We start from the raw sequence: 13,241 nt of genomic DNA, 5'->3' as shown, positions 1-13,241 counted from the left end.
TTCACCTCCCCCAGGTGTCCCCAGGGTCCATTGCTCTTGCCCACATGCCACACTGCTGCCACGACCTCGTCCACGCAGCCACAAGTCTGCTGTCAAACAGCCTGTCACTACACTCGCCCCACCGGTCACTCCACCTGCACTCCCCACAAAGGATTACACCTGTCTCGGCACAGTCACAGCCACAGTGCTGCTTGGTCCCTTGCAGTCAGTCACCCCGAGTCACAGAAGTGCCCGGCTGCACAGGCGGACAAGCCCTCTGTCAAAGGCACAAACCAAACAGCCCGTATGTCTGGACACCGGGGAATACCTGACTCGGTTCGCTCTCCTGGAAGGCTTGATGCTCTGAACCAGCAGACTCGGCCACCCAGGGCCCCAGTGGCCAGCCCGGGGACAGCGCCTGACCTGGGAGAAGCCACCTATTGACTGACCAGAGCTGGGGGAGGCCTGGCTCCAGGGCTGGGCCCCAACGGGGCACCTCTTCTAGCTGGTGGCCCAATGTTCTCCCTTGGGGAGACCGACCTTGAGAGAGACCCACAGACGGGGACAGAGGGCAGAATGGTGCAGAAGCGGAGGTCACATGTCCACAGGGAGGCAGCTGATGGAGCCAGGAGGAAGCCATCTCCTGACCACTCAGGGCTTCTGTTCCCGGCTCCCGGAAGAGATCCCAAGATCCCTCGGGTTCAATAAGGACTCAGCCCTCCTGCTTTTCCCCCACAGAAGTCTCTGAGAAGGGCTTTTCAACTAAAGCCTCAATTACTTTCTCTCTCCCAGGAGGTTGGTGTTGTCAGGCAACCAGCAGGCTTAGAGCACAGGAAGGGCCTCATCAGGCCCTGCCAGTCCACGGCACATGCCACCTTCCCCAGCATTAACTGCAGGAGTGGGGGGTGAGGGGGTGATCCAGGATCAAAGAGAAACGGCTTGGAGATTATCCTCAAGCTTGGACCAGCAGGCCCCAGATGTCACCCCACAGGGCAGGACAGACAAGATGCTCCCCAAGATGCTCTCTGGCTCTCCAGTCTCAGGCCTCTTCACCACCCTCCACCCATTCAACTGTCAGCCATAACACCGACAGGATGGATGAGTGGGTGGACAGATGGATGGAGAGAAGGATGTTGGATAGATGGATGGAGACAATAGGACAGATGAACAACAGATAGATGGCTGGATAGAGGGATAGGTGGCCAAATGGAAGGGAAGGAGGAAGGATGTTGGATAGATCACAGATGGATGGTAGATGGATGTGAGGGAGAAAGGATGTTGGAAAATGGATGAAGTCTGGACAGATGGGTGAACAAATAACTCAGGACCAGCTCTAAATGAAAAACCTCAAGAACCGTAAGGGTAAGGCCCCCAGATACCCTCAGGCCTCCTTGACCAGAGGACTCCAGGAGATCAAGCCCTCTTAGCCATGTGTCTGACCCCCATGTAAGCATAAATAAAAAGAAGTATGATGGTAACAAAAATAAAGAAAAGAGAGGAAGAGACGTTAACCACAAGCAGCCCAGCCACACTGCTTGCTCACTGCTTGGGTCCTAGACAGACAAGCCTCCAAGCCTGTCCCTGGGGCTTCACCACTCAGCCGGGCAGGGCTGGGCCTCCCGGCCAGACGCCCGGACACTCACGGCAGTCGGCCTCGTCCGTGCGGTCGTCGCAGTCGTAGTCGCCGTCGCAGTGCCACAGCTTGAGGGCACAGTGCCCATTTCTGCAGGGGAACTCGTTGGGTTCACAGGGTGGGGTGGGGCCTGGTGGACCGGGCGGGGGTCAGCCTGCAGCCCGCCCCTGGCCGGCTCCCCACCCCACCCCTGCCCTGCCGGGTCCTCACCGCAGTCCAGCTCGTCGCTGCCGTCCGTGCAGTCCTCCTGCCCATCGCAGACGTAGTCTTTGGGGATACAGTGCCCGCTGTGGCACGTGGCCTCGTGGGGCCCACAGGGCACGGGCCTGTCATCATCGGGGCGCAGCGGCAAGGGGGTGGGGGAGCCTGGGGGCTGCTGGGGGCTGATTGCCTCTGGCTGGGGTGGTGGAGGCGGGGTCTCCAGCAGAGGGGGCAGCACGGAGCTGAGCTCTGGGACAGGTTCCTCTGTGGATACAGACTGTTGTGAGCTGTCTGGAGGGAGTGGCTCCCCACCCCTCACCCACCACACTCCCCAGGTCTTCCCCGGACCTCCAAGAACCACTCCCGCCATCTTATCTGTGCTTCCCCCAGTCCTCCTCCACCATTACAGCCCTGACCCTATTATCCCTTCTGTGCCCCTCTGTCTGGCCCCTTTAGGTCCCTCTATCTGCACCAAACCCTCAGCCCCCAGCTTGGCCCTGAGGTCCATGAGTACCCCAGACCCCCGGGGTCTGCTTGCCACTTGGGACCCAGACAGCCCCTCACCACAATTGAGCTCATCGGACATGTCCCTGCAGTCAGGCCGCCGGTCACAGCGATACTCCAGGGCCACACACTCGTTGTGGCTGTGGCAGGCAAATTCCGCCTCGGTGCAGACCCTCGAGGGCTGGGGCACTGTGGAGGTGGGGGGCAGTCAGAGGCACAGAACTTAAGGACTGGGGCACAGTGGGGAGGGGGGCAGGTGAGAGTTTGGTGGAAGGTCCGAGGGTGGGCAAAGGCACCGCGTGGCTGCGAGCAGGCTTTGGTGCCCTGGGCCAGGCCACCTGGCTTCTGGCAGACAGAGCACAGGCAAGGAGCAAGTGACACGCATTCAAACACGCACGGGGAACAGGACACATGACCATGGCCTGGCCCATCCCTTAGACCTCATACACAGACCCCACACACGGTTGACATGCCACATGCATGCAAGCCACAACCTGGTCCAGGGACGGGGGAGAAGGGGAGAAGGGGAGGCCTGTGGCTGAGCCCAGCCATCTTGCACTCATCCTTCCTTCCCCTCCATCCAGGTACTTTTCTAGTACCGGCTGGGCCCAGGCTCTCACCTGGTGTCACTGCGGCCACCACAGCGGCCAGGGGGGGCGGGGGTGTCTGGGCTGGAAAGGAAGGTGTGGTCAGCAGCTGCCCCACCTGGGAGCTGGGAGGTGTGGGCTGCAGGTCTGGAGCAGGCTCATCTTACCTGCAGGGGAGGGGTGGGAAGGGCATCTCCTACTCGGGGGGACTCATTGAAAAGTGGGGAGCAGGAGGCTGGACCCCCAGCTGTCTTTAGAGCTGGGCCGGGAGATACCAAAGGAGCAAACGTGATCTTTGGGTTCATTAATTGAGGCTGTGTATGCAGAGCAAGGTGGGTAATGGCTACACTGTCTTTTCCTGTCTGGGCTGTGGGAGGCCTAGAGTTTGTTAGGTTCTGGGTTCCACCAAGCCATGGATGGGGACGTGTCAGAGCTAGCTCCGAGAGGGGGGACTGGGATGGGGACAGGGCAGAGAACTTGAGCCTGTGAAGAACAGTTAGGGGAACTGGGACCATTTGGCCTAGAGAAGAAAAGACTCAGAGGTCAAAACACGAGACAGTGCAGTAAAAAGGAACCGTGGCCAACCGGAGAACAAAGACCAGGGCTGTAGGCCTAACTGCTGTGTGACCTGGCCTGATTTCCTGTCCTTGCTGAGCCTGCTTCTCATCTGTAAAATGGGACTGCTCAGCTCTGCTCTCCACATAGGTTCTGGCAAGAATAGGGTTTGGTTTAAATTCCGGCTTTTCTGATATCTGCTTATATGAATTTTGGATAGCCAATTTTCCTTTCTGGGCGTCAGTTTCCTCATCTGTAAAATGAGAGGAATAATATCTACTTGATAGGAATTGTTGTGAAGACAAAATGGGAGCTGGACTGAGATCTAGTTGGTTCTCAATAAACAATGGCTGGTAAGTATTAAATGCAAGTGTTTTGGACCCCAAAGTGCCATAGGAAGAAAGGAATTATCTATTGTCGATGTACAGAGAGCTATATATAGAGAGTAGAAACTGGGTCTAATGGGTACATTTTAGAGGAAACAGATTATGCTCTACCCATGCCAAGACTGCATGAGATCGATGAGGCAGACTCAGGAGGTAGTGAGCTGCCCATCCCTGGTGGTGTGCAAGCCCATGGTGGGGACACTGAAAGGGGGCCACCTGAGTCTGAGAAACTGGAAGAAGTGATCCAGGCCCCAGATGGGCTCACCTGTGCCCAGGCGTCGGAACTGGAAGCCGTGGGGAGAGGTGACGTAGGAAGCAATGGAGCCGCTGGAGACGACCGTGTGAAGCACCTCTTGAATCTGAGCCAAGTCTGCATTCCCTTCTGAGCCCACATCCAGCTCCACAAAGACCCAGCCATCCAGCTCCCTGGGGAGGGGACGGGGCAGGGGAGCAGGGTGGGCAGCACGCCCACAGGCCCAGCTCTTCCATTAGTTCCTGGCCCCAAGCATCAGGCTTGAGCTCCAGGACAGCCTGTTTAGGGTCCAAATTATACCCCCCACCAATTCCTGAATTTCCACCAACAGAGATCCATGCCATGGAGGCCTCTCCCTTCCCAGTACCCAGGCTTCTTCCTCATCCTCACCAGCACCCCACGCTGCCCCCCGACCCCTCACTGGTCCCCAGGGGGCCCCTTCTTACTTGATGAACACCAGGCTGACAACCTGGTCTCCAGGGATCTTCAGGTATTCCGACTCCAGCTAGGGAAGGACACGGCACCATCAGCTTCCAGATACCTTCACCCCATCTCCAGTCCCGCCCCCCCACACCCGGGCAGGTCCCCGTACCCCCTTTGCCTCACCGTGTCGACCACGGCCTCGGACACCTCTCGGAACTCCTCGGAGGCTGCATCTTCCAGTCGGGGGCTGTAGTCGATGGAATGAGTGAAGTTTACCAGGGCCCGGAAATAAACTGTGGAAACGAAGGGGGGTGTCACCACGAGGGGCCCGGCCTGGCTTTTCATGGCCTCAGGCAGCTGGGCCAGTGGGTGGGCACGTGGGGGTCCCTGGAGACCTGCCTGAGGGAGCACGTGCCACGGTGGCCCTGGCAGGCCCACAGGTCAAAGTCAAGGCCCTGACCTTGAGTGAGGGGCTTCCACTAACGGGGGAAATGGCTTGATCCAGAAATCAGGTGATGGCACACCCCAGCGGCTCAGAGGAAGGCTGGGCAGGTGGGGGTGGCTTCTGGAGGAGACTGGCCTGGCACAGGACATGCTTCGCCACTTCCCCAGCCAGCTCCTATTCATCTCTTGGGCTCAGCTCAGTATCACCTCCTCCGAGAAGACTACCTGGATTGCCTAGAGACCCTCCCCCATCCCCCATCAGAGCACCTCCCACTCTACACTGCATAGATTCTGCCTGGTTACACCTGGACCATAGAGCATCACAGTACAACTCACGGGTTCTGAGGTCAGCCACCCCTCAGGCAACCGACCTCACTGTAAATGGAAATACTAACTGCATTAAGCACACGGGTTACCCTGAGGAGTAACCAATATCAGGCTTAGATACAGTGCCGGAAACAGGGCACGTGCTGGACAATCAGAAGCCATTGTTGCTTTTTCCTGTCAGTCTCCACCACCAGACAATGAGCTTGATGAAGGTGGGAGCCCTGGGTCTCCACCACACTGGGTCCCCAGTGCACAGTACACAGTAGGTGCTTAATAATTGGTGGATGAATGAATTTATCAACCCACACGCAATAATTGTTTCTTAAGACTTACTAGATTCAAGATATTTTATATATATTAAATGTCATAACGTTCCTGAGTTCATCTATAAGTTACAGATATGAGTTAATACGGGTTTCAAATGAATTTTGAACAGGGCCTGGCATGTAGTAGATGCTGAATTAATTCATACCAAATACCTACAGTATACATAGAATGGTACACACACACACACACACGCACGCACAACAATAATTTCTTGAGCACCTATTATGTACAAGCTGTTTTTAAGCATTAAATCTCACAGTATTCATGAATTAAAGTGTAAGTTCCAAATATGAGTAATGAATGAGTTTAACAAATATAAAGTGCTTAGAATGCTGGCAGATAACAGACTCAATATACGAACTATTATTACATGAGACGCAGCACAGCTTAGTGGTTAAAAGCCCAAACTCTGGAGCAAAATTGCCACTTACAGCCCTGTGACCTCTCTGAGCCTCAGTTTCCTCATCTGTAAAATAGGGATAATAACGACACCCACCAGAGGGGTGTTGTGAGGATTAAATAAGTTAATAAATGTAAGTGACTGGTGCACAGGGAGGGCCACGTGGGTTAGCTGGTGTTATTATCCCTGCTGTTTGCAACAAACCCAAAGAATGGGCTGGTTTCATTTCTTCCCCTCTGAAGACAGGCATTCATTCATTCCCCAAGCAAATCTTTACCGAGGGTCCTACCCATATGCAGGGTAGCATTTTACGGGCAAGGGATTCAGGAGTGAACTAGACAATGAAAACCCCTGTCCTTGTGGAGATCACCATGGAGAAAGGAAATGAAACAAATGAGTGAGGAATCGATGGCACTAGGGGAAAAACAAGGCAGGCTGGGGGAGTGGCGTGCTGGGGTGTGGTGGGCGCCATTTTCCAGGGTGCTCAGCGGAAGCTCCCTGCAAGGGGATGTTTAAAGGACGAGAGGGAACCATGCGGAGGATCTGGAGCAGGGCATCCGGGGGAGGGGACAGCGAGTGCAAAGCCCCTGAGGCAGAAGTGGGCTCCAAGAGGTGACAGATGACCAGTGTGCCGGTGGCAGGGCTGGCAGTGCTGCCCGAGGACACTTTCTCTCTGTGGCTCAGGCTGAGACAGCCCTCGGGGGTGATCAGAATGGGGCAGGCCAAGCGAGGTGCAGGGGTGGACCCCTCCTTTCCCGAGTAGCCCGAGGATGCTTTCGAGGGCCGTGCTGCCTGCTCCGACCAAAGGGCCGGGCCGGGCTCCTGGGTGCCCAGGTGGGCGGGGCCCGAGGGCCGGAGCGTGGGGGCCGTGAGCTGGGCCACAGAGGCCCCTTGTGAGCCGGCACAGAGGCCCATTGAGAGGCCCCCACCCCGGCCCCTGGCCTCAGCCCCATGGCCCACAAGGGTGAGGAGGCCAGGCCTCTGCCCAGGAATGTGCCTGCTCCACAAAGCTGCTTTCTACTAGGGCCTGGGAAGGGCACGGACCCTCCAGGCTGACCCCACCCCCTGTTCCTTCTCCTAGGTCAGGGGCAGGTCAGGGCGAGCCCCCTCCTGCCTCCACCCTGAGCTGCCTCCCTGCGGCCGGGGCTGGATGCTGGGCAGGTAAGGCTGTGTCTGCTCCAGGAACCGGCCCCCAGAGTTGAAGGTGCCAGAGAGGCCAGGAGGGAGTGAGGCTGGCCTGGGGGCATGTGCTCTCTGGGTATTCGCCCTGCCCGGCCCCCTCCCACCAGGCCCTCGTTCTCACCCCATCGGGAGAACTCACTTGGCAGGAGGGGTGGGAGGCCCAGAGCTGCCGGCACCCAGGGTAGGGGTAGGGCACACACCTAATCGCCCCTAGCCCAGGAGCAGGCCACCCCACCAACTCCCGCTGCCCACTCCCTGCTCAACAGAACTCGACGCCCCACACCCAGGCCCTGAGTTCCCCTGGGTCCCTTGGGTGGGCCCGGGATCAGCCTGTGCTGCGGTAGATACAAGCTGTCTCCCAATTCCAGGGCCTTGATCCCTGATGGGTGGCTGCACCCATCCCCGCCCAGCCAGCACCCCTGTGGGGAGAAGCACCCGGGTCCCTGCACTGCATTTAGATCTGTAAGCCCGGGTGGGGCCGAGCAGTGTGTTGGGGGTGGGGGGTGGCAAGAGTGGGCTGCTGGGGGGTGGTGGCTGGCTGGCCCCTGGGCTCTGCGGGGAGATGCCTCTGGGTCCCCTGTGTGGCCCTCAGCAAAGCGCAGGTTGGGGAAGAAGAGAACAGGGAGAAAGGAGAGGAACGGAAGAGCTGAAGAGCAGTCCCGGGGAGCAGGAGTCCCTCCTGGCCTGGACCGGGGTCACTTACTGAGAGGAGACACCTCATTGGGCCCCGGGACCATCACACCGGCCTCGGGGGGGTGGCCCAGGGGTGGCCCAGAGCCTGCAGAGCCAGCAGCAGAGGGAGACAGGGAGTGACTCGAAGAGAAGGACAGAGACACCGAGAAGGAAAGAAGAGGTGGGGGACCAGGAGACAGAGGGAGGGAGGAAGTGACCGAGGGATACAGAGAGAGATGGAGAGAGACATGGAGGGGGGCGGAGGGCAGAGGGCAGGAAGGGGATGACAGTCAGAGATGGAGGCAGAGGCAGGGCACCAAGGAGACAGGGAGGGAGAAACTCAGAAAGAGACGGAGGTAAGGGGGAGGCAGGAGACGGAGAGATGCAAAGGCAGGTGTCAGAGCAGGACAGACGAGAAGGGGAAGACAGAAAGAGACAGGTCAGAAGATGGAAAGGACCCGGAAGAGGGGTGATGGGAAGGGTCCCCAGGAAGCGGGGGAGGGCAGAGCCAGAGGCTGTTGGGAGGGATCCTGGCATATGACGGACCTGGGGAAGCCATAGCCCTGCCTGAGGGAAGAGGAGATGGGCTGGGGAGAGGGGAAGGGTCACCTCAGGGGCTCAGTTCTGGGGGCTGGGGCTGGGCCAGGGCAAGGTGAGGGGCACAGCCCCGGCACGGTCCCATCATGGGCAGGGTGGCTTGTGCCTGCCAGTGCAGGGAGGACACAGCCCTTGCCAGCACTCTGAGGCCCTGGGCATCGAGGAGACACACCTGCTGCCTCCTGGGCTCAGATTCAGCCCAGCTGCCTGGGCCTGCCCCAGGGGCCACGGGCGAGTGCCAGGGTTTGTTCTGGAGGGTCTAAGGTCCATTTCTCACACACACACACAAGGAAGGGCGCCTGCCCTCGTCTCGGGCCCTCCCCAGCTGCTGCTATCCATTCCCCACCCCTGCCCCCCACCTCTGGCCTCGCCTGCCCTCACAGCTGCTTCTCAGGGAGGGGAGGTGGGCTGGCGGGGACGGCTCAGAGCGGGCAGAGCTGCCACAGTGGGTGGCATGCTTCCCAGTGCACAGGGTGGACTGGACCGGGCCCCAGCAGGCAGGTCCGGCTTGGCAAGAGGTAGCACCTGGGGGCACCCCAATATGTGCCAACCTGGGGTGTGGGTGTGAGCAGGGGGCAGACCTGACACTCCCACTCCTGGGCCCTGCACCCTGCATCCTGCATGGACAATTCAGGCCCCTCCTGAGGCTCTTCTGGTGTCACCCTGGGTGCTGGGAGCACAGTCAGGACTAGTTCACCCAGGGACTAACCCTCCCGTCTGCAGGGGCCCTGCTCAGATGCCACCCTCTGGCATGTGGATGTCCCCAACATGCCAGCTTAAGGGAGGTGACTCTCACCCCAGAGAGGCCCAGGCCAGACTCGCCCAAGGCCTGCTGGTGGGGGCAGCACCGGCTGCAGGGGGCTGCAGGTGGTCGGTCTGACCGGAGCCCTTGCTCCATCCTTGGCCCGGACCAGAGTGCCCTAGGTGGCTGGCTCCCAGCAGGGTCAGGAGGAACCACACAGGGAGTTCACAGGGTAGTTCCGGCTCTACCCAGGGTGCCAGGGTGGGACAAAGCAGGGGCTCAGAACCCCTGTCCCAGCGCTGGGCCAGCCCCCACTCTGGTGGTGCAGCTCAGGGGCCTGCAGAGTGGCAGCCCAGGGAGGCTGGACTTTTTTCCCTCCACAAGCCTGCCCCCCCTCCCACAGTGATCCAACCCAAGGCCCGGTTCCTTCTCAAGTCCAGGGTGAGCCTGATTCCACCTCTGGCCAGCCCCATTGGCCTGCCTGAGTCCCTAGTCCGCAGAGCCCCTTGGTTCTCCCCACCCCTGCCTGGAGCTCCCCACTTTGTAGCAGCCACCCCCAAGGAGGACCCTGGGGAAGGACTTCACAGCTGAGCTGCCCGGAGGGGGTGAGAATTCCAGCTTTGACGCTGAGCGGCTGGATCTCAGTCCCCATCAGAACTAGGCATTTTCTGGACTCTGCCCTGAGCGTTGTCCCTGTGGCACAGGCAAGCACAGGGGCCTGTCACTCAGCAGCTGGTGAACACCCCCACTTCTCCTTGCAGCTCGCCCCAGGGCTGGCCCAAGGAGCCCTCGAGGCCCTGAGCCCGGGAGATGGGGCTGGGAAGACCTGCTCTGGGCCTCCCCCAGGAGGCAGGTGGGGATCGAAAGGACACCCTCAGCCACTTACCCATTTGGAAGTCTCCGCTACCCAGGTCCCCACTGCCCAGGCCATCTGCAAGCAAAAGAGAGAAGACTCATTCACCAGCAACAAATATTTGTCGAGCACCTACCGGGTGTCAGGCACTATTCTAGAACCCAGGCACCGAGTGGGAAAGATAATGAAAACACAGAACTCTGACCCTCCTTCCCCCCTGCCTAGGGAGGGCTGGCCTGTAAAAGTCGGCCAGCAGAGAGCGTGTGGACACCCCTGGGCTCAATGTTGGGAAGGGGTGGGAGAGGTCAGGCAAGGAGGGGGTGGGCAATCACCCCGTGCTGTGTACTGCCAGTCACCTCCCCGGGTCAGTCCCGTTCGTCCTGGGCTATGGAAGAGGCGACTGCAGTGGCAGGGGGTGCAGCAAGTGGCTGAGGATCACCCGGTTTTAAGTGGATTCCAGGGTCATGGGAACCGGGGCCCAGGACACAGTTCCCAGCCCATCTGTTGAGCCGCCTTGGGTAAGCTTCTCTGTGCCTCCTGAAGCACCCGTCCACACCCCAGGGAAGAAACACGACTCTGCCCCTCGCCCCCTCTGCTCCCAGCCCCTGGAAGCCTGCTCACCTCCGGAGGCATCGTCAGCCAGCAAGTCCTCGTCATCAGAAAGGTCCGAATAGGTCCAGCCAGCCCGGCCTGCCGTGACGGTCTCTGCATCCTCGGGCAGAGACAAGCCATCGTCTCCCCTCAGCCCGTGGGCCACCTGAGGGAGACCCCACGGCAGACTGAGTCACGCCCTCTGGCACCCACCAAGCCCCAGGGCCCCTTCTTTCCAGGGTGACCCAGAGTCCCACCCCAAAGCCCCCAATCAGGCTTGGATTGATTATTAAGAGAGCCAGGCCAGAGCCGAACAGTGGTGTCTGACTCTTTCCCCAAACCCAGTTAGTTCCCAAAGGCCTCAGAGCCCAACCCTACAAATTCACCAAGCCTGAATGAAAACAGACAATAAAATTAAAACCACTTTGCTAAGTGGTGACTATTCTTGCTCTGGAGAAGGCAGGGGACACCCAGGACATGGGGCAGGGGACAAGGGGTCCCAGGCAGGTAAAGGGGTGACCCAGGCCAAGGTCAGCATGGATGGGGGACACTGGCCGAAACCAAGTCTGCATTGATCGAAGCTGCTGCCTCCAGCACAGCTCCTCCCCTGCCTATTTGGCCACCTCTTTCTGGCTCGATCTGAGGAACCGCATTCCAGCCACATTGGAGAATTAGCTCTGACACTTGCGGTCACACTGACAAGCTCACGTGTGCACCAGGTGGTGGGGGTGGAGCCTGGCAAGTGTGCCAAATGGGGGTGAGACCTCACGGGGTCAACGCAGTGTGACCTCAGGCTAACGCTGAACCCAGCACAGGTCCTACCCCAGGCTCCCACTCCACAGGGGATACTGAGGGTCCTTCCCCTGCAGGACTGGGAGAAGAGCCCCCAGCCCCAGCCACCATAATCTGCTTTTCCCAGGCATGGGATAAGCAATGAGTGTCCTTTCCCCTTAGACAAGATTGAGAGGTTTCCACAGGAGTTTCACCGGGTAACTTGGGAAGCAAACCCAGCAGAGCCCAAGGGAGCCCCGGAGCCCCCAAGTCCAGTGTGCATGGATTCGCTGTGGCCTGTTCTGTGCTTCCAGCCCCTGATGGCCTGGCATGAGGGCCCCAGGCCCTGCCCTGGCCTTGGCACTGTCTGGGGAGCCCAGTCTAGCCAGAAGGAAGTGGTCTCACTTGTGAAAACCAAACTCTGCCCTTGTTGGCTGGCCTGGGTGGTGGCGGCAGGAGAAAGGCCCAAGGCGGAGGGAAAAAACGTCCTTGCCCAGCTCCACCTGTCCCCCACACCTCTGTGCCTTTGCTCATGCCAGTTCCTTTGCCGGAATGCCCTCCCTCCCTCGGTTTTTCTGGCTAACTTCTCTTCATCTTTCAAAATTCAGCTTCAACATCATCTCAACTACTCAATAATAAAAGGAACAAACTGCTGATATTCACATCAACATGGATGAATCACAAACACATTTTGCTCGGGGAAAGAAGCCAGACATAAATGACCACATATTCAGTGAAATAAGCCAGACCCAAAAGGACAAATACTGCATGATCTCACTGATGGGAAATAATGAGAATTAGCCAACTCACAGAGTAAGAATCTAGAATATAGGTTACCAGGGGAAGGGATGGTGTTAGGGAATGGGGAGTTAATGCTCAAATTTTACACTTTCTATTTGGGACAATGAAAAAGTTTCAGTAACGGATGGGGCCGATGGGAGCACAGCATTGGGAATGTAGCTGTCGGCACCGAATTATATATTTGAACGGCTAAAAAAGGGAAATTTTAGGTTGTATATATATTGCTAGAATAAAAATTTTTTAAAAACATCCATGGGATTGTACAACAGTGAATCCTATTGTAAACAACAGACTATAGTTAATAGCACATTGTAAAAAGGTGCTTTCATCAACTGTAGCCAATGCACCACACCAACGCAAGGTGTTAATAACAGGTGGTATATTGGAACCCTATTTTATGCATGATTTTTCTGTAAACTCACAACTTCAAAAAAAAAAGTGCCACCTACATATTGTATAATTCCACTCATATGAAACTCTAAGGGAAGCAAATCTAGCTAAAGTGGCTGAAAAACCAGTAGCCGCCTGGGGGCTAGTGGTGAGGTGGGTGGAATGGAAAGAGGAGAGGCACCAAGGAAACTTTTGGGGTGTTCTCCATGGAAGTATTCTGGATCTAGACTGGGTGGTGGTCCCCCAAGTGTACACATCTCATCATCAAACTGGGTACTTAAATGGGTACACTTTATTACATGTAATTTATAACCTCAATAAAGATGACTAAAAAGCAAATCTCTGGGAGATTTTGTCCTGACTCCCTGCTTGTCACAAACTGCACCCCCCCCACCCTAGGCTGGGTTCTGTGCCCTCCTCCTGGGCTCACAATGCAATGGAGGTACTGTATTTATATTACTCCTTATGGGAAAAAAATTTGTTTGGTGCTCATCGTTTTCGGTACTTGTTGCACCTCCTGGAACCAATTACCAACGAGCACTGAGGTACTGCTGTATCTTGAAGGCAGAGATGGTAATTATTTAATCTTTCCCCTCTCAGAACCTCATGTTCAATAAAACTTG

The 13,241-nt window shown here is 57.5% G+C and overlaps 1 protein-coding gene across 1 annotated transcript in view; it reads right to left on the bottom strand.

The window, feature by feature from the left end:
* HSPG2 (heparan sulfate proteoglycan 2) overlaps nucleotides 1-13,241 on the bottom strand; it is a 99,015-nt gene that overhangs the window by 54,757 nt on the left and 31,017 nt on the right. Inside the window, 8 exon segments of the mRNA XM_037828248.1 lie at nucleotides 1,623-1,742; nucleotides 1,823-2,077; nucleotides 2,378-2,506; nucleotides 4,111-4,271; nucleotides 4,545-4,603; nucleotides 4,705-4,814; nucleotides 10,099-10,143; nucleotides 10,687-10,822. Of these exon segments, the coding sequence (XP_037684176.1) occupies nucleotides 1,623-1,742; nucleotides 1,823-2,077; nucleotides 2,378-2,506; nucleotides 4,111-4,271; nucleotides 4,545-4,603; nucleotides 4,705-4,814; nucleotides 10,099-10,143; nucleotides 10,687-10,822 (1,015 nt within the window).

This window comes from Choloepus didactylus, chromosome 2 (genome assembly GCF_015220235.1).
Source record: "Choloepus didactylus isolate mChoDid1 chromosome 2, mChoDid1.pri, whole genome shotgun sequence".
NCBI lineage: Eukaryota > Metazoa > Chordata > Mammalia > Pilosa > Megalonychidae > Choloepus > Choloepus didactylus.
The sequence above is the reverse complement of the archived record's forward strand: the minus strand, read 5'-3'. Positions and strand labels throughout refer to the sequence as shown.